The 27,458-nt window shown below is 39.8% G+C and overlaps 2 protein-coding genes across 2 annotated transcripts; one reads left to right on the forward strand and one right to left on the reverse strand.

Annotated features, from left to right (window-relative positions):
* Positions 1-1,931: 1,931 nt before the first annotated feature.
* LOC310950278 (carboxypeptidase Q-like) lies at positions 1,932-26,981 on the reverse strand. Its single transcript, XM_083917991.1, has 11 exons — positions 26,927-26,981; positions 25,442-25,562; positions 24,873-25,088; positions 24,055-24,171; positions 23,755-23,962; positions 23,458-23,665; positions 15,867-15,978; positions 14,523-14,614; positions 13,369-13,464; positions 12,615-12,720; positions 1,932-3,318 (listed from the first exon to the last, which is right to left on the reverse strand). The coding sequence occupies exons 2-11, from the start codon at positions 25,560-25,562 to the stop codon at positions 3,158-3,160; spliced, it is 1,437 nt and encodes a 478-aa protein (XP_083774117.1). The 5' UTR covers positions 26,927-26,981; the 3' UTR covers positions 1,932-3,157.
* Positions 4,659-8,135, forward strand: LOC310950028 (uncharacterized protein; the record flags this gene model as incomplete). The annotated part of the gene is made up of 4 exons (XM_083917692.1): positions 4,659-4,952; positions 6,323-6,439; positions 6,902-7,034; positions 7,690-8,135. 4 exons carry the CDS (start codon positions 4,659-4,661, stop codon positions 7,896-7,898), a joined length of 753 nt encoding a protein of 250 aa, XP_083773818.1. The 3' UTR covers positions 7,899-8,135.
* Positions 26,982-27,458: the final 477 nt, after the last annotated feature.

Here is a 27,458-nt window from a genome sequence, read left to right on the forward strand (position 1 = left end):
GATCTTTGAAATATATGTTTCGTGTCAGCAGTGCATGTGTGTGTGACTCAGGGAGCTTAAACATCCACAGACTGTTTCTTTTACTAACACCACTGTCTGTGTGTGAATCCGTGTTACTGGCATATGTTTCAACACACACACTTCTGTGTTTCTAACATGGCCTTATCAGCATTGGCTGGCTGACTCACTCTGACATCACCCCGCAGGAGTGCTGACTGTGTGTGTTTTGTATCAGCTGTGTGGGTCAGCACGACGCCCCCAGAATGATGAATTCTCTTCACTTCCTCTCCTCTGCATGGTCTCTGCTATTCACCCATCACCATGTCTCCTCCTTGTTCTCCATTCCTCTCTCCATGGAAGAGATGATCATGTCTCATTTGTCGTCATCTTCCTCTTTTTTTCCATCACAGAAACGACACAATCAACTAAATTCAAAGTATTTAAGCGGAGATGATGTGGTAACAGGAGTGGAGCATCGATTGATACTTTAGTGTGAAATCTTACAGAACATCCTGTAAATGTGGCGTGAGGAAAAACATGAGGATGAACTTCAAACCTTGACCAATTGATGATCAGAACAATCAAAAATATAACTTAAAGACAAAGTTGTTCAACATTGGAAACTGACAGGAACTGGGGAAGTTCAGTTACTCAATAAATTTTCCTATTTTGAGCTCTTTGTGTTTGCCTGTTATTTTAAAGACACATTTCAAATCGTACCTGAGAAAGTCCTCTATTCTAATTGTCTTGGTCTCAGTAAACCAGCATTTAAAACTGCTTTTTATTTGAAAAAGATGCAATTTCTGTAATCCAAGCTGTCACTGACAACCTATACTTCCTTAGACAATCCCCATTCAAATGGTATTGAACGGGTATTGTTTGTTAGATACCACTTGAACAGGTCAACGTACTGCTCGCTCACTCCGACATCTGGGGACAACAAATTACAAACTCCACCTACAGAGGCCATGATTACACATTTCATTCATACCTTACCAGCTCTGCCTGCCAAGGAACTGAAAAAAAGGCACTACAAGTTACCTGAAACACATCAAAGGCAAAAAGTATAAGAATTGGACGAGCCCCCATTTGCCCCAGCCTGGATCCTAGGCTGGGAAAAAAATGGGTGACTCACCGGTGAATTGGCAGATAAAGTGATTTGAACTTTAAAAACTCAGAACAGTAAGTAAACAAACAGATGGGAAGAATCTGTAAGGTCAGTAGTGTAGTGAGCAGATGAGTTAAAATGTGCTGTAAAAATAAACGAAAGAAACCAAAAGCCAGACACAGAGTGTGGATATCCAGCTGCACACTGAACATGCTGCGTCAGGTTCATCTCAATCTGCCTCCTCTCTCCTTGATCCCATGATCCGGAAATCGATCAAGACCCGCCATCTTGATTGACATCCCAATTCCTTAAATGCGCTCAGAGAATTTGAGGAGAAGGAAGCCAGAATACACAAGTGCTATGCAGAAGTGTTCTCGGTACATATGTAGAAAAGCTTCACCCCCGCTGTGGCCAAGGTGCACGCAACAGCTGTTCTGGACTGTAAAATGATTAATAAAGTTATGAAATGTGAAATGTGTAATGTGCTTGAATTTTGGTAAAACAGAGCTGCTCTCTTTGATGCATGGGGAGATCCTTCCCCATAAACATTTAAGCCTGTGAATTATACTTGCACATTCAATAATGGTCAAAGGAGACTGAATGTTTGAAATTTTTCACAGTACATATGTCTGATGAATGTTTTTACAGTAAGATCTTTCCTTCATATTGATTTCATTAGAATCACAAGACAAAATTAAAATTGTCTCATTAAAATCATCTCTAACAACATAATGACAGATCCCTTGTGCCACTGAATGTTAATAGATATTTTTATTTGAGTTCAAAAGTACATTTCATTGGAAACACAAAAACAGCACCAAAGATAATAGAATGAGTCCCATGAACACAAAGATGAATTCATTTCAGTAAACCTATTTTTTTTTTTTTAAAACGAGGGTCTAAGAGGATTTCTTTTGTGCACATTTAAATCATCAAGCAGTTCCCACTCTTTTTCCTTAAGGGACCACTTTTCTATCATTGAGTCAACTGGATATTTTTTAATATTATATTCAATCTATAACAATACTGAGCAGAGTAACTGCAGGAAGTTTGTATAAAACAAGCGATTTGAATGAATTGTGGGCAGAATTTTGCATCAGAGACGAGTTTTCCTCCTTGGAACTTTTAATACAAATTTTAACAATCATTCATACTTACTATACTTCTTTATTTTTGCCAGATTCAGTGTTTTCTTGGCTATTGGTCTTTCAGCTTTTTGGTTGTTTCAACTTTTCTAGTGCATGACGAGGCTTGTCTTCAGGCCCTCACCGCCCTTATCCTGTTTAAATTTTAAGTTAAAATGATAATTAAAAAATAAGAATAGAAATGAAAAGCTATGATAACTGTATATTGGAAAATAAAGTTGTCTTGCACCCCTTATGCCTTGTTCGCACCGACGGCAGTTTGTGAAATTACGCAGCGCGATTACATACAAAGTAAATTCAAAGACCCAAATTCTGCAAATTTGAAGCAGGTGACACAAATTTCACATGTATCTGTGTAAGTTGAAATACTTCAGTACAAGTAATGCGATGTGAAGCAAAGTCAAAGTCACATTAAAAAGAAGAACTCTCGACCCCTTTTGAAGCTCTGGCGACCCAAGAAGGGGTCGGGGCCCCCAGGTTGGGAACCAGTGATATAAGCATCTAATTGGTTTGCTGTAGGTTTGTTCTTTCTTTGGTTTCTTTGCATTAACAGGATCACAACATATAGCCCTGAGCTAAAACATAATTTAAATTGATTTAAAAACGAAATGATTTTTGTGATGAGTAATGCTTTAGTTTCATTGTCAAATCTTTTGATGCTTTAACTCACTATTATTCAATGAAGTTTGTTTTGTGGCATTTCTTCTAGTGGTTATTAAATACAGAAGTCAACCCTGTTTTTATCCTCTCTCAGATTCACTTTATTATACAGCGATAACTCACCTTCAATTTGTTCGTAAAGATTTTAAGTATTATGAAGAAAGTTGGATTTGATCGCGTGTTTGGACTAAACCGGTCCACCTGTTCATCATCCTGTCGTCCGGTTCTCTGGCGGGCTGACCGGCTACCTGGGCAGCATGTCCTGCAGGTCTGCTACGACGTAGGCCACCACGGCCCACAACGCTGAGCAGAGATTCATGTCCTGAGGGTCCTGAACTGTCATGGTGTCACCTTCACTGTGGTGGAACCAAAAGTATCGACTGTCTGCCACATGGAGGCTCGCGCCTGCAGGAGAGATGGAAGAAACAGATCCACTAAACGTTACATGTTGAAGAAAACTTTTAACAATCCATTACATTTCACGTCATTAAGAAACATCATTAGTGTATCTGCTGTAATCCTCCAGGACATCTCTGTGGAAGGGGAACGTGGCTCTGACTAATACCGGCAATAAATTCCGTTGACTCATCAGAGCTGCGTGTCTGTTTCTGCCTGAGCGTGTGGAAAACAACCAAAGCCACTAAATACTCAGAAACTGATGGGGAGAGAATACGACTCATTTTACTTCTCATCGTGGCGACATTTTAGTCTGCTCATCAACTTCCTCTTTAAATTGTCGGCCTACTTTAGAAAAGAGTCTTTATTCTATTAACCAGTGTCACATCCAGAAGCTCCACACTATTTGGAGATCCACTGTTAACCATCATATCTATGCCTCTTTCTGCCCCTGCCTGCCTCCACCTCACATGTTCACTACATTTATGTATACTACAGTACATCTCAGACAGTGTTTCACTGGAAGTATAAGCAGTTCATAAACTGACTTGAGATCAGATTAATAATGATCAGGGTTGGGTAGCAACAGATTACATGAACTTTGAATCAGAACCTGCCCTTTATCAGTCAGTCAAGTCGGAGAGTGCAGATTCAAAAGTCTGGACTCAACTGTAGTGCCGCCATATTGTTTAAGGTTTTTGTCCCTCTGAGCCAGAAGTCTCCACTTCAGTAACACTTACCAAACTTTCCAGCTTCACTCCTACCTATACTCTGAAGCTTTTTACAGAGGGCTTTGTTCATATATCATTCATAGCCTTATTTATACAACATTTTATTCCTAACAACAAAAGCAAAAATGTATGAAAATAGCATTTAATGATTTATGGAGTGATAAAAAGACATAGCCATAGTCCCCTTGGTAAAAACCATTGACTCTAACACGTCAACAACACAAAGCAACAATTTTGAACCCTGCTTTATCCAGATTTCTGTTCTGGGAACTTATGCAAATGAGACATATCTAATTAGATAGTGCCTCATTTACAGATTCATACATACAACATTTGAGAAAACTTGTAATTCAAAAAAGTAGTTTCTTAATGTCATCAACTTAGGATGTTCCATGGTAATCTATTAGTAAAACATTTAAAAGATCTTATTCTCCTGCATTTAACCCATCTGATCTACACTCCGGGACAGTTGGTGGCGGTAATGCGCTAAATCGGTGTTTGCCAAACCGAAATTACACTCAAAGAAGGAATCCCCATGTCGCAAATACACAGTTTTTTCCGGTGTAACCAAACATACCCCCGTTGTTTGGACATTTGTTTTTACCTGCAAGCGACAAGATGCCCAAAGTGAGAGCAAGGCATGCAGAGTGTTGCGTTGTCGGTTGCATGAACCAACACAAAAGCCTTCATGTTCTCCCACCTGCAGAGGATGTAAGGACACAGTGGGTTCGTTTCATTTTTGATGGGAAGGTCCCCACGAGACTTCCCAAACTTTTACTTGTGTGTGCCCACCACTTCTCACACGACAGCTTCTTCAACTTCGGCCAGTACACGAGAGGTTTTGCGTCGAAGCTGAGGCTCAGAGACGGGTCTCTACCGACAATCCGCATCTCTACTTCAGACGAGCAACGGGTAGGTTATTACCTGCTTGCTTTTGCAGTGTTCTCGCGTGAGTTAAATAGGAGTGAAAGGCTATGATTCTGACTAGAGAAATGCATAATGTGACAACATGAAATATGCATATTATACATTAGAAACGGGACTCCGCCAGATCGATGTATTCGCATTTGCCCAGTATGTTGGATCTATGATGGCACGTTGGTGTGGGTAGACTGCTGTCATTTTCTTCTGCACAAGAGGCGGGCGTAGCTCAAATGGCTGCACGCAATTGGACAGTCCTTCAACCAATCAGACCAACGATCCGGATGACGTACTCCATGCGTTTGGCCACCAGCGGGGCTAACTGGACGATTCAACTTTTACCAAAACCAGTCGGCAGTGAAGCAAATGCTCCCTTTATTTGGAGGAATTGCTCCCGGACAAGTTTCTGTTCAGTTTTCAAAGAACCTTGCCACTGAAATCATTTAAAACTGCATCTGCTGGGCTTCGGTGGCCGCCATGTTGAATCATGGAAATTGTAAACACAAAACTGCTTGCGGCGCTCTGACGTCATTGGGTTTAACCAGAAGACAGCTTGCCAGGTGAAATAGCCAGCTCGGTGAATGCATTTTGAAGAATCCAGGAAAAAGCGATATGTAACAGAAGGAATAGACCCAAGGACCTCTTTCCAGACTCTTGTGCAGAGCAAATTCAAATCACAGACAGAAGGGGTTGGGATACCCAGTCTTTGCATCATTTCCAGGGTGTAGTGGTAGTGGGTAGGGTGAACATTGGGATTGGCCCTATGAACCATGGACATGAACTCTGGTTTGGAGAGCTTGCGCTGTTACAAATGCAAGCAAATGTCGGAGACGTTTCGAGTCACTGGGTCACATGACATGAATACCATTAAAAAGTGGTGTGTCTTATTTGTAGGGCTTAGTGATGCAATGTGATATTGGTTCTGCGCTCGGTGATACTGGTGACGCTCGGCCTGAAATAACTTTTTGGGTACGCTCGAATGGATGGCGGCCAAAACAAAGATCTATGTTTTTCTGTAAAAAAAATATGAATTTGAGGCAGTTGACCCAAATTTCACATGTACCTGTGGGAGCAGAAATACGTCAGTATAAGTAATGCAATGTGAAGCAAAGTCAAAGTCTGTGTGAACACATTAAAATCAAGAACTCGCGACCCCTTGAGGAGCATTGGCAACCCCAAGAAGGGGTCGGGACCCCCAGGTTGGGAACCAGCGATATAGCATCTATTGCGTTGCTATGTGTTTGTTCTGTCTTTGCATTTAACATGATCACAACACAGTCCTGACCAACAACATCTTATAAATCTTATTTAAATCTAAATGATTTTGGGATGAGTAATGTTTTGGTTTCATTGTAAATCAGGAATCCGGACCATCACAACCTGTGGGATGTGGTCCAGAATTAAGGCTCAAGGAGGAAGGATCAGCCCCAACTGTAAAACCAGAACCCGTTCACACTGAAGTGACCCCACCGAAGACGGTATGTTCATGCTCAGTGTATCAAAATGTGTCATGTGTGTATATCACAGTGTATCACGCTCAGTGCAATGAAATGTTCATAATAATGTTTGAGTCACAGTTTGTCGTAAAACTGTTGAAGTGTGAGACTGCTCGCACTAAAGTCGCGCAAGTGACATCTCACTCAAGCTGAGGTACCTGTGTGTATTCAACCGGGATGTAACGTTTCTGACACAAGCAACAGGTTTTGCCTGATCTTTCACTTCCTGGTTGATTGAGAGTTGCTCGGAAAAAGACATCAGGTCAAGATAATGTTACATGTGTTGTGGAACATAGTTAAGTTAGGTCTTCATTACGTGTATATTTTTTTAATTAGGTTCCATGGGGTATGAAGGTATAAAAAAAAAAGACATTGGTCATGGTTGTTACAAACTACAGTGTTTTGTGATGATGCATAAAGTGTTGCTGTTCTGTGTCTGTTTAGGGCACCAGTGACAGTATCTGTCAGACGTTGCCTCCATGGAGACACATAGCCTCCCAGACTGACCCCCCACAGAGGAGGTCAGTGGGCACACAGCTGTCGAAGCAAACTCTGCACAATCGCTTTCGGAGTAAAGGTTTGTACTACATCATCAAGTCTTGTATTAGGGAGTTTTCAGAGCTTTGCTCTGGTTGGAACCAGTTGATGATTTTGTAAACTTCCAGGTTCAGTTTCTTTTCACACAGAAAAAGCCAAGGGAACAGAAATGCACCACGATAAACCATGTGAGAACGTTCACTTCAATTACCTATCAGATATATCTAGGGCAGGAGGAAGAAGGACTAGTGCATATTTCTGACTACTGTCAAGCTCGCTGTCTCTCTTGTCTCTATCCAAACTAGCTCATTGTATTTAAATCATTTTCCCAGAAATTGCTTCAGCAGTGACGCTTATATGTCTACGGAGATGAGAGACGACTAGCTTGACCACAGTGTGTTTCTGTGAAAGACACGGTGCTATGCAATTCTCCGGCTAGCTGCTACAGTTTGTGCGCTCTGCCACATCACAAGTTGCTAAGCAGACCTGACTAACGAAGCTGTTTAGCTCAAACTTGCAAACAAACAAGTTGGGATGGATTAAGGTCAGATCACATTCTAACCACTAACCAAAGTGTACCAGTGTTTGTAACCCGACTGAAACCTCCTCCTCAAAGATTTCTCTGTCCGACTGTTTTGGTCCCCACCCGAGTCTAAACGCTTCATTTTGACTCCTTTTTTTGTCTGTGCTTGAAGCTACCCAGGCTACCCAAAAGATCTCCAGCAGAGACTGCGGTGTGTGCACCATCGCCTTCCCCATGGACAGGCCTCTACTGCTCCTACAACCAACAATAGTAAAGAGACCATCCAAAAGAGCTCGACTCAGCCTTACAGACGAGGAGGTCCCTTCACCATGCAGCGCGTCATCGCGGATCGCGGATCATGAACCAGAGGATTCAACGTGACTCTGTGGACTCTGTCACTGTCGTGGGTTAGCAGCTATGGAATCTCCTCATACAGAGGAGTTGGTGAATAAAACAATAAAGACTGATGAGAACTTGAACAAGACACCAAGAAGCCATCAGCTGCTCCGTTGGAACTGTTTTTATAAAAGTTAGTTGAAGGTCTTTAGGAAACTCACGTTTGACAGGAAGGTTAGTTTCAGCTCTTCTACAGCATCAAGTTGGTCCATTTACAGTATTTCGTGGTGAAAATGTGTAAGAAGTGATAACCAAAATTGAAAAGAAATCTGAAACTACCAGTTATAGAGCAAGCCAGCATGACAACTGTCATTCACTGTAGATCAGTAAACTGTCTGCAGCCTTTGTAAATCTGGATCCTGAAGATCAGTTTTATTATTAAACTGGCTGCGTACGGAAAGGATTTTTCTTTTTTATATAGAAAAAAAAACTGGTTCAGTAGACGTGTTGTAATAAAAACAAAGTTTTTGTTATACTTATATTTGTATCATTATATTTAGTGAAGTTACAGAGTAGTATTGTTAGTGTTTACAAGTTAAAAAAGTAGTAAACAGAATCAAATTTAATTTGGCAAACTTCAGACACATCAGGAATAATTTAACTACGGAGGCCTCAGAGTTGTACGTGAATGCCATGATTTTATCACACATGAACTACTGTATCACCAGTTGGACACCAGCAGTATGGACCACATTAAGATCAGTTGAGACACTATATAAACAGACCTTAAAGACGCTGGACAAAGTCAAAATCATATTATTGTAAAATCCAAACTAAATATAATTTATTAAAGTGGGAAAACATGATTAAATTAGCCGATATCTTACTTGTATATAAAAATCTTTCATCGTATGGCTCGCCCTCCACTCAATGAATTCATCACACAAAATCTAAACGCATCTACCAGAGCATCTGCAAGAGGGGATTTTAAAAATTCCTCGTAAAAGAAGTAGTTTTGGGCTATCAGCCTTCTCTTATCGAGCAGCACATACTTGGATTACTATACCCGCAGAACTAAGGGACATCACATCCTTGCTGCCATAATCAGGATTAATGTACTTTACTCTGTCCTTACTTGTAGTTTGTGCACTTACGTTCATTGTCTATGCTAATACTGTGTATGCCCATTGTTTGCGCTTATACTGTGTATGCCCATTGTTTGCGCACGATGCCTTTGTCTGTGCTTAAATGCTAATCGTATTTAAATGCTAATCGTGTTTAAATGTGCTATATGTTACACATTTTATTTGTTTATTTATGTCTGTGTGCTGTCTTATCAATTTGATCAATTGCTTCTATGTTTTATGTCTTAACTAACACTTGTGTTGCTGTAATTTGTCAGGCTCATGTGTTCTTGTGTACGTGTCTTTTGTACTGCTTTCTCCTGTATGCTTTTTAATATTTTCATAAATGTCTTGAACCTACCAGGGACTGCAGATGAAAATTAGCCTGTATGGGTAAATCTGGCACATTTACATGTGTGACTTTGTTGCTCTTGTTAATTAATGCGCGTTGTCCCTTTTTATAAATAAAATAACAAAGACTTATAATGTGTACCCAAGGTCCAAGAATGGAATCTAAGCCTTAATTCCAAAAGCATCTTAAGGCCTAGCAGACCTGACTTTCCAGTAGAGTAATTAACTGTACTTACAAGTACATAAAAAATAAAAACTGGCCATCAATTTTCTGAACATGTCACAGTTTGATTTATAAGACTTGTGTTAGGGTGGAGTCTAAGATTCGAAAGGTTATATGCAGAAAGTTTAGCTGGCAAGAATATTGGGATTATAATGAAACAGGAAGGAATCTGTAAAAAATAAAAGAGTGTTACTGGAAGAATTTATCAGGAACTGGAAGGAATACATCATATTTACCCACCTGACTCAAGGACACAGTACAAGGCTCAAATAAATCACCTTGTAAAATGGGTAAACACCCAACTGGAGTGCGTCTAATCAGCCAAATCCAGTGAGCATGTGCTACTGAAGCACCCAAAACACCATGCATTTGAAAAACTCAAAGATAAAGTCATTTAAACTGGTTTAGCTCTTATGTTTTAAAATATAACTGTCCCTTTTTAATAACATGACAAGAGTTTCTTGAGTCATTTATGTTTGGAGGAAGTGCATGATGTATACCTAACGGGCCGACCGGGCTCAGGCCCAGGGGCCCATAGGATCGGGGGCACGGCCTCACAAAATGGAACATATAACTTATGCCCATATAGTGACGGTTACAATTACTATTACACACTTTTAAAGAATCTTATAAACTGCTGTACAATCGGTTTTAAGATTTCTAATGATCATTTTAATTATCTGTTTAACCGACCCCGGATAAGCGGATGAAGATGAGATGAGATGAGATGAAGGCCTGATTAGTCCCAATAATATGGTAAAATAATACTAATTTGAACTTTATTTTCTATTTGGAATTTTAATTTTAATTATGAGCAAAGATAAAAAATATCCTCCATATTAAAACAAAAACACACCAACCATTCAAGAACCAATCAGCAGTGAGTGAGGTACCAGTGAGGTAATTGTGAGTCGAAAAGATGCTGTGTTGTCAATGGACTGTTGGAGCAGCTAAATCAAATTTTGTCCAGAACTTGATGATAAAAGGAGTGATAAACTACAGACATCTATTCATCGTACGGCCAAAAGACATAACGTTGCAGCAGGGGTTCAGGGAGGTGGGAGTGATTCTGCAGAAGAAGCTCTGAGGACTGTGAGAATACGGAAAAAACTACAGAGACAGAGGAGACTGTAGCGACACACTACAGACACACTCCAGAGGTATAATGTTAACACAGGTGGCAAAAAGGTTTAAATAAATAACGTTATGGCAAGTGTAACCCCAGAATTTAAGCACACTGTGTTGTATCCTCATAAGCAGTAAGTGATATTAGGGGGGTGCCAATCATGCTATCCCCTTTGATAAAAACTGTCCAACCCCCTTTACAGACAAAGCTCACTGTATAAAATGAGCTGTTGTGACCTCTAGGATCATCACAGCCTCATGAAACTTATTTTATATTGACAATAAGTGGGTTGGAGCATTTTACACAAGTTCTCACAAACTTATCGCAGAAAAATGTAATTCTTACAGAAATGTTTCTAATACCAAATCACAACATGGGTTTTTTTATGGCAGGAGTTTTTTTAATCCATTTTATCAGTTCCAGAGTGAAAAAATGGGGACATTTAGCACCAAATGTGTGCAACAAATGGCATCAACCTGAAAATGACGACATAATAGAGCACAGGAATGGCCATCATATACTGCACACATAATGTTCAAAGCTTTATTTTAGTGAATTATCTTTGTATTTCTGATTTATGCCTAGAACAACTTGACACGCAGTGCTGAAGTGCATCATTAGTAAAAGTATACATCTAGTAACAGTAAGCATTTGAATAGATGGTTCAACACCACTGTATCACTGCACTGTTTGGTTCATTAATGAGTGATATAAAATTAGAGAATTAATAAATATACAATAACATAAAATACATAATAATAACTATACACAAACCAAGTCTAAATTGTTGTGAGAACAGTCCAGACCCTGTTTTGCTCTGGTCCCTAAATCCATCATATTTATGTTGGTTGAGATGTTCCTCAACTATGACTATAACACCAAGTCATATATGAAATTAGCTGTGTGGTTTTAGGTTATTTTAATATGAATACTTTGTGGCTGCTCAGATTCATGGTGCCTTGTTATGTACAGAAATGTGTAAGTAGTCTTTTTTTTTTTTTTAAAGTTCCTCTTCTAAAAGTTTTATCACAATATGTCTGAGTCCATTGCAATTTCACTTCGACAGGCAGAGAGGATGTTTGGACCACTAAACCTTTACTAAGCCACAGATATAGAAACACTTTCAGATATTAAAAGGGTTCATACAGCTCTTTAAGAGTAAAATTCAAGCACTCTCATACCACATATTGCACAAGTAGACTTTCTGTGTAGCAGGTTTTGTAGAGTTATGAAGTTTTGGGGGCTGTAAGCCGGTAATTCTCTGGGCAGTTTCTATGATGCTGGAGGTCCTCATAAGAGCTCTAGTGGGACACTGATGTTTACTCTGAGTCTGTTCTCTCACCGCCTCAAAACTACCTGACAAAGTCATGACTGGCCACAGGTTGCTTTTCAAGTTGAATCCCTTTTTCCAGCTCCCCCTGTGGTCACCACAGCTGCAGCCTAAACCCACCACCCCCATTCAAATAAATGAAAGCGGTTGGTGGGTGCATCTCCTGACCGAGTTCTAATGCGGTCTTACTGCTAAACTAGAAGTAAGAAAGTTTCAACTCCATTTCAAGTGAATATCTGCCTCCACTTCCCTGTTCTATACTGTATTAGTTTGTCAGTTAGGATGTGATTCTGTGTACACAGCACTTTTATCAGAAAAGTTTATTAAAACCACAGAAATTAGGATGAGCTACTCCCAGCTTTAAATGTTGGTGTGCATATAACACACACATATTTTGTTTTTTGGTTGTTTTTGTTTTGTTGCTCTTGTCAAAGCATCTTTGGGCACCTGGAAAAACTCTATATAAATTTGATGTATTATTATTATTATTACTATGAAATTATGTTAAAACAGGTTAAGCATAAATATGAACGTTCAGTGTGCTCAATGATATCATGAACATCGGCTGATGGCTGCAGAGAGACAGATGAGACACTGATTCACTGACCTGGTACTCCTGCCTGCATCCATGGTGAGATGTCTGTCCCTTCTCCGTGTGCCTCCAGTGTGGTCGTATTCATGGGAGCCAACAGTTTGACCACCTCTGCCATCACCTTTTGACACAGTTTAGTGCTTTTCAGATCACCCAATCGCTTTTCAAACATGGTTCAACTGTATTTAAAGTCTGCCTCCAGACACATTTAAGAATATGTAAAAAAAAAAAAAAAAAAAGTGGGAAAACCACGTTAAACTAAATATTAATCACAACAAACTCTGAAAGAGAGGTTAGAAGCACATCTACCCTTTCTCCCTCATTGAGAAATGCTGGATCTGGCCTTGCCCCACCCACCACCGCTGCTCAAGCTAGGTTTAGTGACTACATTCTAGATTTGCCCCGAGGTTGACTGGTTAAAAAGCAAAAGAAAAACCACATTGTTTTGAGTGGAGGGGGACCACAGTAAACATTCGAGACTATGTAACCCGATGTTACAGTGCCACATCCACATAACAGACACACTTGTTCTGTGTTAAGTTTTGAGAGACTACTTCCCTCCTACGATCTAAATACTCAACAGAGACTACAATGGGAAATTCAATGTTGAGACTAGTTTAAATGTACAATCTAAGCAACAGCTGGTGTCATTTGAAGCAGGGAGTAGATGGAGGAAGAGCAGCACATTCTCTGGACTGGATGCTAATTCACTGCACCTTCCAGAATCTATGCTTAAGCCCAAATAAATACTGATAATTGTGTTACCTACCTTTCGTGCTGCATCACTGCCAGTAAACTGCAGAGCGAGCGGGGTAAATGTCCCCAAGTCAGACTCCATGACCAGGTCAAAGTTGGACATGTTCACCTGGGCGGGGAGAGGAAGAAGACAGGGCAGATAGAAGAGGGGAAAGATCAAGAGACACATTAAAAAACAACCTTAAAAACAATTCAAGCTTCAGTGGATGGAAACAGAGAATCACTCAATGACCAAAAATGAAACACTAGGAGCAGCTGCTAAAGATGCTTTTTAAATTCTTATTATATATCAAATAGGTAAGAACTGGGACAGTCCACTGGGGAGCTTAGACTTAGACTTCTCTCTATTGATCCCTTTGGGATGACTCCCGCAAGGAAATTGAATTTCCTGCAGCTTACAAAAACACGAAGGAGGTATGGTACATTGGTGAATTTTGGACTTGTGGTACAAAAAAATGCACGAAACCTGTACCTGTGTTTTACACTCTATACTTTCACAGTGTGCTCAGACCCTTCCTGCTTCTTAAGCTGTGTTTCCACCCAAACTTCTGGGGACTTTTAAGTCCCTGGAAAAAACAATACCAAGAACTATTTGGGCCATTGTTGTCTGCATTTCCACCACAGTCTAAGATCCGTGAAGATTAGGCAAATCAGACCGTAAACATATGAAAAAGAAACATGGCAGGATGAGGGCTACTGGTCGTCGTAGGTCAACACACTGCAGCCTGAAGGTCAATAGGATCAAGCGATCAATCTCTCTTCTTATCTCTTTTTCCTTTTTTAAATGTGTCAGGAAGATGGCATCAAAGCTTAACTTTATATTTAATTCTATCAAGCAAAGAGAAATGTTCTCCCCTCATCATAAAATGGTCATGAATCGATACTAAAGTACTTCCTTGTGTTATGAATAAAACACAAGTTAAACCAGCTGTGCTTTGTGTGTTAGACCAATCAGTCCCAGTCATCCCTGCAAACCCCACGCCTGAAAGTTCCTGTGCTTTCTGAAGGTACTACTCTCCTAACCTAATTTAGATCCTAGTCCCTGCGGTCGAAATGCAATGAGTTCCTCTAAAGGCTCCTAGTCCCTGGGGAAAGTCATATTAGTAGCAGGGACAATGTGCTTTACTACTGTTACAGTGTGAGGAATTCAGTACCAGTAGACAGTACCTTGTGTCGATCATAGTACTGCTGCGCTCCGACTCCTCCCTGCTCCTCAGCTGTCCACAGAACTGTTCGCAGGGTTCTCCTCGGACGCAAACCTGGAAACAGATAAAGACTCAAATGAACACCCAAAAGGAGCGTTTCCATTGGGGCAAAATGTTGCCGCTGGGAAAGTTTCAGGGCACGCCCTTTCAAAAGTCCTCTCACTTGCCGTGTTTCCATTACAAAAAAAGGCCCCAAAGGGATTTACGAGACTCCGGAGGTGACGTATCACTGAATGGGTTTTCCTCAAATAATAAGAATGGCGCGCCGTTCTTTCTCCAGGTGAGAAATACCGAATAGTTGCAGTTTGATTTAAGATGTTTCTCAATGTCAACTTACTGTATTTATAAGTAACATATAAGAAAACACTCAAAATTCTGGCCGCTGTAAAAGTGTGTGTTGACATCCCACTTGCAGTACGGTGTGTGTGCGTGAAAATGGGAGAGAGAGAGAGAGAGAGAGAGAAAGAGCGAGCACACAGCAAAGGGCCGCAGGTCAGAAGCCAACAGCCGCTGCAGCACTCATTTTAACAAGCCCGTGCAGAGACGCGCGTGCACAGATCATTTTCTGCGCTGCATTTCTACTACACCACTGGATAAAAGTGTCTACTCTACGTCTCTGTGTTGTTGTGGCGTCTGTACTACCATCCGTCACATCCCGCTAAGAGTTATATTCAATCAGAAACTGGGCTTCTCGCAGGGTAGAAAAACGGCCCTGCTCTGCGACAGGGCCAACAAACGGCCGCTCACATGCAAATCAGGGGCGTTTCAGCGAGGGAGATCCACCTCATTCCAGGTATTTGACCCTAATAGAAACGCAACTAAAGATAGAAATGTACAAAGAAAAAGAGAGAAGTGACACAACTGACATGTATAGTTAAGGCATTTCAGTTGATTTCTATTGTCCGTAACAAGACTGCACTGTTTATTCCAGCCTGTTTCCTAATTATGTGTGTTCTTGTTCCTCTACAGTGGGAGGAAATTACCGTTTACAGTCCGAGGAATTGTTTTGCAATTTGTCTCTAAGTTTGCAACCCTGAATATAGAACATGCTGGAGATTTACTTTAACTGTTACAGTTGTACTCTGTTGGTCTGGTCACTTGTTTAAAAAGGAGACTGTTGATGTCAGTAGAGCAAACAGGTTGCATACAACTAAATAATAAAGTAAATCATTGACTTAGTTTGTTTGTGTAAGCTTGTGTAAACCAGCTGCAGTCTATAAATGTTTTAAGCATTTCAACAGGGTGTTTCTTTCGGTGCAGCATCATGCACTGTATATGTGTGTGTGTATGTCTGTGTCTATATTGCCTAAGTCCCTGATGAGTGACAGGGCCTCCCAGGAAATCATGGCTCCACCTCCATCGTCCATGGCGCCTTGGCCCACATCCCAACTGTCCAAATGTCCGCTCAGTAAGACGACCTAAGGAGAGATAAAGAGGTATAAACACAGAAATGAGAGACTGTGGTAGGACATGTAACCATGCAACCGAACTGTTTGTCTTATCTGAATCGAAGGGCCGGATCAAGCTCTCTGACCTGTATCTTGTCTACACACACACATAACGTACAAATATGCTTCAATTTTGACTTAATCATTTTTGTCAGCAAGGACACAGAATCCCAAAAACAGGAAAACAGACAAAAACATACAGTTCAGAGTGACTTCCCCATTTCCAGGAATGTTAAGGGGTGGGATTCTTGTCAGTGGATGATCCTGACCTGATGTTCTGACCTCAGCATGACCAGCCTGGATGATAACCAAGAGGCCACACATCCCATTAAAACTAGACTTAGTGTCTCTCCTCTTATATAACAGAAATGCAGTAATATTTTTTCAGTCAGTCCACCACTTCTCTAAGAACTACTGTATCAATTGCCATGAAAGTTTGTAAATTCATGGTCCCAGTAGAGCTGGCGATATGACAATATATATTGTCAGAATTATATAAAAATGTTTCTATTTCTGAACAGCGTCCAAACTGCTACAACAATATTTACGCTTTATGTTCTGATCCTAGCTAGGGATAGCCTCTAGCCCCGCGGCAACCCCGTCAGGGATAAGCAGTTGCTGATGATGGATAAATGGACAGATGGTTCTGATCCTTGCACGTTACGTTTACTTTGCACTAAAGTTCTTAATAAAATGAGAAAAGCCTTTTTATTTGTCAAGTATTTCAGTCAAAAAGGAGAACACAAAAATAGAAAAAAAAGGTTTTCCTAAGGCATTTATTCTGACTCTGAATGTTGGAAAAACACTAAAACTCCCATCTCCCAAAATTACCATATATCTAAACTAAACTAAATCACACACATTTAGGGTGTGATTTAGTTTAGTTCAGATAGACGGTAGTTTTTTAATTAATTCTATGTGAGCTTTTTTTGATAACTTGTGATGTTTTTTCACTTCCATTCACTGAGCCTCACCTTGAGAGACCCACCTGACACTGAAAACTTTGAATATAAACTATTTATGACCAGAAAACATATTATTGTATTATACAGTATATCGTTACCAAAATATGAAACGACCTACTGTATATTGGGATAGAAGATTTTGGCCATATCGCCCAGCTCTAGTCTCCAGAGTCTGAATCCCTGGAGCACCACCAGCAGGTTTTCACTTATCCAGTCATTTGTCTCAAAACTTACCGGATGGATTGCCATTAAAGCTAGCAACATAATAAGCATAGCCAGTGTGAACATGTTAGCATACTGACATTAACACTTAGCTCTAGTCTGATCTATTTTAGCACATCCTGCCCAAAACGGTTCAGCGTTCCAATTCTAAAACAGTGATATTGTACATTTTGGTTTGGGTTCTTGACAGTCGGAGTTTGATTTCCTCTTGATATCTTTATGTATGCACCAAACACCAAGGCAAATTCTGACTCTGAAGCACCACCTCGCATGGCTGTAGACTCTAGTCATAAATTAAATATTACAAACATATTTGATCGACTTAAAGCTGAAGGTGCCAGCAGCAGAGTACCTAAAATGTATTTTAATGCTATGAACATGTGTAGTCTGCACACTTTAATGCTTCGAGCATGATGTAGGAATAAATCAGCAGGGAATATAAGACATACAGAGACAGTGCTGTGTGCAAGATCCATGAATTACTGAAGTGGTTTTGCAATAGCAGAAATGTTTCCATGTTAAGGTTTATCCCAGGTTACAGCACGCATCAGGGATTTTACAATCCAGACTTTGAGCTGGAATTTGCTTATAAACACACTCATCTTGTAATAATTCAGCCCACCTGCAGTGTTGAAATACCAACACATTCATATATACATATAAATATATATATATATATATATATATATTAAAACCAGGGGTACTTCTACTCTTTACTTGAGTATACACTGGAGATCAAAATTAGAGAACAAAGTATAAATACTTGATTTATTCTGAAATATTGTAGGTTTTTATTGTTTATAATATGATAGAATATCAGCTGTGGCTATATGCTGTACTAGCTTTTTTTTTAAAGTAACCAAGGCACTTCAACAAAAACCTTTATTTTGTGAAAAAAGCAGTGAGCAAAATTAGAGAACAGTAACCACTGTGTCAGAAGAGAAGATTTAAGTAATGTTTTCTTTGGGCTATAGGATTAAAAAATGAACAGGAAGTGTAGAGGCCCTTGCTTTGAATGACTTCAGCACATCTGCGCCCACAGGACATCACTAATTTCTCACACTGCTCTGGTTTGATCTGGGTCCATTCCTCTTTAGTCTCTTCCACAGTTCAGTAACTGTAGTGGGTTTATTAGACATTTCTTTGTCCCCAAGGATTTTCCAGAGATTCTATATGGGGTAAATTTTCCTTCTTTTTTTTTTACAAAATAAAGGTTTTTGTTTAAGTGCTTTGGTCATTAGAAAAAATGCTAGGACAGCAGTGGTATGGCCACAGAGGATATTCTTTGAAACTCTGAACAATAAATTATAATAACAATATTTTAGAATAAATCAAGTATTAATACTTTGTTCTATAATTACAATCTCCAATGTACGGTATATTCAAGCCAGCCCTAATATCATAAATGGAAAGTAACTCAAGAGAGATCAACAAAGTATGACAAAGATGTTTAGATGTTGTTCAGTGACATGTAGTTTAAATGGGAATTTTCTAAAAAGAAAATTTTTTCACCCAATATAGATCTGCGATCATTACACAATCTCTGTCAGCAACATGATATGTGTTTTAGCTGTGAGAAAGCCTGTAACACATCAGGACATTTTAGATCAAATTATCATGAGAAAGGATGAAAGATGTAGAGGTTGAGTGGGTGGAAAAAATCCCTCTCAGATGACTCTGACTCTGAAAGGCTAAACTGTGGAAATGACTCACTAAACCTCAAATGTACATCTTTGGATGAACACACACAACCCAGCCACAACTTCTGCTGCCAACTGGAGCACAAAGTCACAGAGCCAGAGATGATGTCAGTCCTGCCATGTGTCTCATTTCCTTTTTCTATAACGAGTAGCCAAACTTTGGTTCCCAGATCAGAATAGTAACAGCTGATGTCAGCGATGTTCTTTAGGGCAAAATCTTCTATCCTGACACAGGTCATTATAACCCTGTTTCCGAAAAAGTTGGGACACTGTGTAAAATGTAAATAGAAGCAGAATATGGTGATAACGCAAAACATAGAAACTTTGTATTTAATCAAAAATAGCACAAAGACAACACTCCAAAAGCTGAAACTAAGAAATTTCAGTTTGCAAATGTCATGCCCATTTTATATTTGACGCACAACAAGACTGGAAAAGTTGTAAAATGCTAAAAGAAAACACCTGGTGAAACATCTCACAGTTAATGAGATTAACTGGCAACAGTTTAGTAACACGACTGGGCACAAAAAGAGCATCCCAGAGAGGCTGAGTCTTTCTGAGGTAAAGATGAGGACGGGTGCACCACTCTTCCTGGAAGCTCGAAATACTGTGGTTGGGGTGCGCTCTGACATCTCTGCAATTTGCGAGTACGTGGCAAGGATGCGAGCGGATGTAGCCACAACTCGGGAGGATATGGCAAAGCTAAGTGCGACGAAAGCTGCAGAAGAGATGGATGAATAAAAGAAAAAAACTGGAGAAACAGGCTCTCACACCATCCCAGCTAATAATCAAATCACTAAAATGATCTATGTCAATTGGACCACTTAGGGACATGCCAGGCAGCATTTCAATTAAATTCAACTAAATTTTATTTATAGTGCCAAATCATAACAAAAGTCATCTCAGGACACTTTACAGAGTAGGTACAGACCACACTATATGACTTATTTATGATTTACATAGACCCAACAATTCCCCCGTAGAGTACGGTGGCAACAAAAACCTTCCCTATAACAGGCAGGAACGTCAGACAGACCCAGCTCTGCATTAAAAACAGACATGCTTCTGCAGTGGACAAGACGAGACTGTTGTTCACTCATGACGGATTAATATGGGCACTCACGTAGTCAGACTGACTGCAGCTCTGATTACTACCTGCTGTTGAAACATGTTGCATCAAATGTCATAAGAAAAATAGTATGATGAAGAGAATGCATTCTGTCAAATAGTGCAACAATTTAAAATAATGCTTCTCAACATAATGCATTTCATTGTCTAGAGTAGATAAGATTATTAAAAGATTCAGAGAATCTGAAGAGATCTCTGTATGCAAGGGGCAAGGGGTTGAAACCTGGTTTGCGGTGATCTTTCAGGCCCTCAGATGGCACTGCATTAAAAACAGACACGCTTCTGCAGTGGACATCCCTGCATCCCTGCATTCCAAAAACCATCCTCTGTGAACAAAGTTTGTTACTTCATCCACAAATGACAGTTGAACCTCTACCATGCAAAGAGGAAACCGTATATAAAACAGATCCAGAAATGCTGCCACCTTCTCTGGGCCTGAGCTCATTTAAGATGATATAAAAAGATTTAAGATCATTTTAAGTAAAAGAGTCTGGGTGTTCAACTGGTTTGGTGCATTATGAAACTTAAAAAAATACTACAAAGGATACTCCTAAATCCTCCATTAAGCAAGAATGGGAAAACAAGTGTTGTTAAAAGAAGTGGTGACACAACAGAGTGGTAAACGTGACCTTCTTCCAAATGTTTTCAAACTTGTTTCTGACATCAAATTCCAAATGAGGATAGGATTTTCAAAAACAATTACATTTTTACAAGATTCAACTTTTGAAATGTTGTCTTTGTGCTATTTTCAGTTACATGTGGGGTTGCATTCTGGTTTTATTCATATTTTACACAGCGTCTCAACTTCTTTGTTAACAGGGTTGTATTTATCACGTTATTGCGTGCTTTCTGATTATTGAATAAATAAATAGTCTATATGTAATAACCACATGGTAAAACATATTTTTGTATACTCCTGTGTGAATTTAATACTTCATAAATTAAGTTTTATTCTCATTTTACTAAAAAACTTTACTTCAAAATAAACATAACGTGTAAGATCAAAGCGTAAAGTTTCATCATAATATCCGTAAATATTGCAATAACATAATTTGTATGCAGGTTTTAACATCATGATAAAAATGATATAGAAAATATATACGCCAGACATTTTTATGTGGTCTTATCACCATCCTTCCACTCATTCAAGTCTTCTGACTTGAATGAGTGTCAGACAGTTAGCTCCTTTTTTTAGCCCCCAAATGAAATCAGGGAGAGACTGCTGTTAGAGAAGAAGAACAGAGTTCACTGGAATTGCACACACTGGGAACTGAAATATACATAAGAGCTACAAATATCGATTAGTTTTCAACTATCAAATGAATCACAAACTATTATAGTAATAGATTCATCCAGGTTAAGTCATTTTTTAAGAAAAATATCTAAATTCTCTGACTCAAGCTTCTTAAATGTGAGTATTTCCTCTACGACAATAAATTTAATATTTGAAGACATCATCTTGGGCTTTGGGAAACACTGATCAAGATTTTTCACTATTTTCTGACATTTTATAGACCAAACAATTTGATTAATCGGGAAAATATATGGCAAATACAATGAAAACAATGGTTAGTTGCAGCCCTAATGGACAGAATACCCTGCAAACTAAGTTTGGGATGTTTGTTAGCAATCAAAGTCAGGGATCTATTGTGTTTGGCCATCTTGGACTATAATGTTAGGATGTGATGTATTTGTAGAAGTAAAGGCTCACACACACCCACACAGTTCATGGTTACACACCTGGGAAATTCCCTGTGCAAATACCATCTACCTCCATCTGCCAAAAAAAACATCTTATCAGATATAACAAGGTGCACAGACGCCTCTGTCCTAAATGCAATGTTCACATTGACTTCCTCAACAAAAATCCCATTAACACCCCAGGCAACTTCCAACCAGATACAGTATACACACACCGTGATTCACAAAGCACACTGTGGAAATTCCACACAGAGGTTAAGCGCGTGATACAGGGAAAGGGAAAATGTTAATTCAGTTTGGTGGTTCAGCGAGTCTAACGAGAAAATTCTCCCCCATTGCCTTGTTAGGCTGCAGTTTGGTTTACATAGGTTTCACCACTCTTCACAAATCATAGCACTTAAAATCTACACACCCTGCACAGCTATTTAGGACATGCTAGTTAAATATGCCTGGGACTCTCTGCCTGTGGATGATAAACATTGATCCTGATGCATTAGTGGGATGTGTTCATCAAACAGTAGCATGCATTTGGAGATTTGTGCAGCAGAACCTTTTCCGTTTATCAAGCAAGCAAGCTCTACGTTGGGTCAGGTAACGGGTTCACTTTGTGCAGTGACAGGCTTCTGACTTAGAGCATCTTATTCTGTGATTAACAAGTCAAATATCTAAAGAGGTGGTAACTATAAGTTGCACATATGTGGGTTTGCCCTGTGAAAGATTAACCACCTTCCACACAACTCATGCTGGATTAATATACCCTATGTGCGGTTCTCTGCTAAGCAACACTGGAATCTCCACTCATACACAGTATACTAGTTTTCAAAAAAGGAAAAACAAACACTAAGAGTGACAGATGCTCCAGTGTTGCAGTACAGATACTGTTTACTCTAACATATGTTCACAAACCATAAAAGGAAGTTTAATTTCAGCAGGCCTGAAACTGTAGAAGAGATTTGTAGAAAACATGCTGTGATCTGTGAAACATGCAGGAATGTCTGGCTAGTTGTCATTATAACAGTCAGAGTTTGTTGTTTCATTAAAATAAGAAGCCAAGGCAGACACTTTTCTTGGGAATTTTCAAAAGAAGTTGAAAACGTATATAAAAAAATGAATCTTTTTTTCAAAATACATCCACAAAAACACAAGAAACATATATATACACTGGAGGACAAAGTATTAATACTTGATTTATTCTGAAATATTGTTGTTTTTTTCTATTGTATATTTGTATATACTGTTATGCTATATATATATATATATATATATATATATATATATAAATAAGGAAAACTACATGTGACAAATATGCATTTTCCTATGACTCGTGAGATTACTACAAAATGCATAACTTGAAAACGTCCAATCAATGCTTTTTATAATATATAATATCATTATCATTCAATATATAATTGTACAAATTTCCAAGTGAGCTGAACCTCAGCACTTAAGATCACTTTAAGATTAGATCACGCACGCACACGCACGCACGCACGCACGCATGCACGCACGCATGCACGCACGCACGCACGCACGCACGCACGCACGCACGCACGCACGCACACACCTTTAGCAAACTAAAGGCAGAAAGACTAATTAACAGAGAGACAATATCATAATAATAGTCCATCAGGACAAGTGTTTCCCATACAATTCATTTGGAGGATTTACTACACTTGATACACAGGTAAATCGGTGATGCAGGCAGGTGTGTGTGATGGGAGTGTGAGGTCTACCTGCTCAGGGTGTTGCCAGCCTGTTATCTCAGCCACTGTGTTGAAGGAGTCTGCGTCCGGCAGAGTCTTGGCTCCCATTGTGAGTCTGACCACGATCCTCTGGCCCCTCTGCGCCATACGCCACATCAGCTCTGCATCTTCTATGGTGATACAGGCTGAAGGGATGCGCTTCACTCCGTCCTGGTAGTCCTGCCAGCCTGTGTGTGGACTACAGAGGGAGAGACAAAGACGTATGAATCTCATGAATAAACTCATTACGCCTGAGACATTTTTATGGACAGACGGATGGATGGGTACCTGTTGATAGAGAATGGAGTAACAGATCGAATGAGCGTTGCCACAGCTCCCACTTTGGCTGCCTCTGTGGCGCCATAAGCGCGGTAGGCCACCGTCTCCCCGTAGCTGACAAACGCTTGGTTAAAGACCACGATCTTCCCAATGGCCTCGCTGGCTCTATGCTTCAGTTCGTCAAAAGACTGAACCACCAACACCTCTGCCTTGATACCTGGAGAGATAACAGAGACACATGGAGGAGTGGAATGGGCTGGATGACAGATGACAGGCATTAAAATGATTTTTATAGATTTTGGTCTTTACCCTCAGGTGGTGTCCCTACGCTGCTGCCCAGTCCCAGTACAGCCAGACTCTTGGCCCTGGGTGCAATCATTTCTGCACTCTCCTCCCCTCTCACCCAGTGTGGGATTTTCACTGGCTCTGGAGAAGAGAGGGCCCAATATATTATTATCATCACAATATATAATTATTAATTAGAATTGTAATAATTATTCTTACGTATTCATTATTGTGATATATTGGTTTACAAAAGGTCATGTTTACATGTGTATATCTGTTATACCATATGATCTTGTATTATGACATTATACTATATTATATTGTGCTATTTTACATCATGCTATATTAAATTATAATGCCTAGTAACACCCTGCATTGCATTACCTCAAATCTCACATTATCTTGTTACATTGTATTAGGTTAAATTATATTGCACTACACTATGTTAGGTATGCCATGTCACATTGCAGATTATTAATATTCATTTTCCCTTTTTTTCTCCCTCTTCCTTCTCTTCTCATATTTATTTTTCTTCATTTATTTATTTGTATTGTATCATCTATCTATGCCATATTGTGTGTATATACCATATGCCTCTTATTCACATGCAAGCACACACACACACATACATCTATATACATATCATTGTAATTTACGTTGTATTCTGTTGTTATCTGTACTTTATGTCACCTTGTCTATCACTTAATTTCCCCAATTTAAAAAAAAAAGGGTGAAAGCGGACGCGGACACAAACACAAAACTACTGATGCACATTGCTGAAAGAGATCCCTTCATTTTAAAAACATTTATCCTCATTGCACACTTCTCACATAACAGCTCACCTAAATGCACGTCCAGCCCGTCCTGTGTCAGAGCTTTGTACATGTAACTGATCGCCATCTCCAGGTTGGGAGAGCCACTGACGCGGTTCCCTATTGTGTCGGTGAAGTCGGCCAGCCGTCTGTAGGAGCGGTTCTGTGCAGCTCCGAACACAGCCAGCTCGATGATCTGTTTGGCAACATCGGCATAGCCTGCTACCTCTGCAGCGACGTCTGAGACTGGATTCACACGCACAAAATGAACTCTGGGTTTATGTTCCACTCTTCAATACTGTCAAGAATACCCTTGAACCTTTTGACAAGCTTTTCAGACAAAAAAGGAGTCAATACAAGACAATAATAGAATTAAAAGGAGTGAAAATACAGTGTGTTTGTCAACTGAGTAAATACAGCAAAACGAGAGTAGATAGTCACAACACCATGTTATTGAATTTAACTGCACATAATTCAAGGCTTAATAAGGTACAAATACCAGGCAAGAATAACAGGATCCCACCCTTTCTCTCATGTTGCTGATTAGAGCTCTTCTGAGTGGCCGTGTGCAGACTGTGGTTAATTGACAGCTTGCTCACCTCTCCTTGCAGTGTGATTGGATACGGCCCTGTCTGCAGAGTGAGGGTGACAGTCACACAGCGATGACAGCATGAAGACAAACATGAAGAGGAGGAAGGGCCGTACCCCTTCCTGAGACATCTGCAGACAGAAATGTGATCAATAGCTGCTTTATTAACCTACTGGAAAATTCATTGATCCAACAAGTTCATACTGACGGCAACGGTTTTCTACAGCATCACTGAATCTGGCAATCAATCAAATTATACTTTCCAAAGTAGATCAAAAACTGTAGATCCAAAGAACCAGTTGACACCAACCGACACTTAAGCAAAAACACACCGGAGCCCGGCGCACCCAAACGCGGAGAAACGGATGTGAAGAATGTAAACAAACCAGTTAGACGTTTGCAGCGAGTTCAAGTGCAACTTTTTGACAAAGACACAGGCGATGTGAGGCGGTGCAAAAGTCAACCTTTAACCACTAATTCTAGTTGATGCCAAGCTGGGGTGTCTGGTGTGTCCGGGCCATGCTAGAAAGGGCTGGTGCCCTTTTTAATTTTTTTTCGCCCCTTGCCACTGGCACTGGTTATGATGAAATGTTTAGTGGCACTGGGAGCAGAGGGAGCAGAGGGAGCATTAATGAGCGTATTGAAAAAAGACCAGATGACAACGGAGATGCAGAAGACCCTGAAATGCTGACAAATCAGAACAATCCCCAAAGCAATTTCAGTCAAAAGCAACCGGACTTGGTTATTTGTTGAGGAAGACGTTTCACCTCTCATCCAAGAGGCTTCATCAGTTCATGTACACATCTGACCAGGCTGGGACTGGTCAGACCAGAGGTGGTCTTGCTAGACAAATAACCAAGTCCAGTTGCTTTTGACTGAAATTGCTTTGGGGATAATGACCTGGACAAATGAGAACATTCACAGGCCAATCAGAACAATGGAGTTTTTAGGTAAGGGGGTTTAAAGAGACAGGCGCTAAAATGGAGCGTTTCAGACAGAGGCTGAATACAGGTATATTCAGACAGACAATATGAGAAACATAAAATGTTTTTTCTGAACATTAAAGTATGTAAACATGTTCTGGTAGAAGCACAATACAACAAGTATGGACCTGGAAATAAGCTTGATATGTCACCTTTAAAACCTGTAGTTCAGTAGAACCACTTCATACCAACCAACACTAAAGCATCCAGAACTTAATGCCCCAAATGAAGAGGTTTAATACTGTATCATTGTTATATTATATATAGTATTATGCTGAAATGTTAGTGACAGAGCAGATCTAATGTTACAGATTCACTTTCAGTTAACGTTTGAGGTTATGACTGAGCTTTATCCTCCATTAACAACAAACGTTAAGGTCTCTTTTGAATATGTCCCGTTAAATATCTACAGACAGAATGACTTTTCATACTGAGGATAAAAAGAGAGAAACGTCAACGTTACGGAAGGTAAAAGTGGTCATAAGCCTTGATATAATATCACAAACACGAACCCTTCAGGCAGACAGCGTCTCTGTGTCTGTTATGGTCGGTTACAGACTAATACAGTTCTCAGAGTACTCAGTCAGTATATCCGTACCAGCTAGATCGGTTCTGCGCATGCGAAATAACCGCGCATGCGCATAGTTTAATTTAATTGACCGCATGATCGTCTATACCAGGGGTCTGCAACCTTTACTATCAAAAGAGCCATTTTGACCCCTCTTCCACCAAATAAAATGTGTCTGCAGCCGCAAAACATATTTGATGTCACAGCTTATAAAGGTTTTTATAAAGTTACTGTTGACAATTCATTCCTATTATTACCTGTCCTAAAAAATGTTGTTTGTTAATTTCTCACCACATATCAAGCATACAGGTAAGCAAAGCAAATGAATATGTCCACGCAACACTATTTTACTATTTTCCTACAAAGTTTTTGGGGGGATTTATCCGCGGCTAGCATACCAGTGCGGGTCACTAACCCAAGATTAGCAACCTGAAGGAAAAGGCGCTGGGCTGTAGACCTAGGATGTGAGGCATATT

The sequence above is a fragment of the Echiichthys vipera genome (genome assembly GCF_963691815.1).
Source record: "Echiichthys vipera genome assembly, chromosome: 8".
Lineage (NCBI taxonomy): Eukaryota > Metazoa > Chordata > Actinopteri > Perciformes > Trachinidae > Echiichthys > Echiichthys vipera.

Bases quoted from the DNA above. Each gene is read 5' to 3' on its own strand.
- LOC310950278 (XM_083917991.1), bottom strand. From the start codon at position 25,562: ATGTCTCAGGAAGGGGTACGGCCCTTCCTCCTCTTCATGTTTGTCTTC. The intron at 23,666-23,754 runs GTACCCATCCAT...CTCCCTCTGTAG, and splicing joins ACTCCATTCTCTATCAACAG to TCCACACACAGGCTGGCAGG. The intron at 14,615-15,866 runs GCAATATAGACA...ATCTGTTTCCAG, and splicing joins GTCACTCATCAGGGACTTAG to GTTTGCGTCCGAGGAGAACC.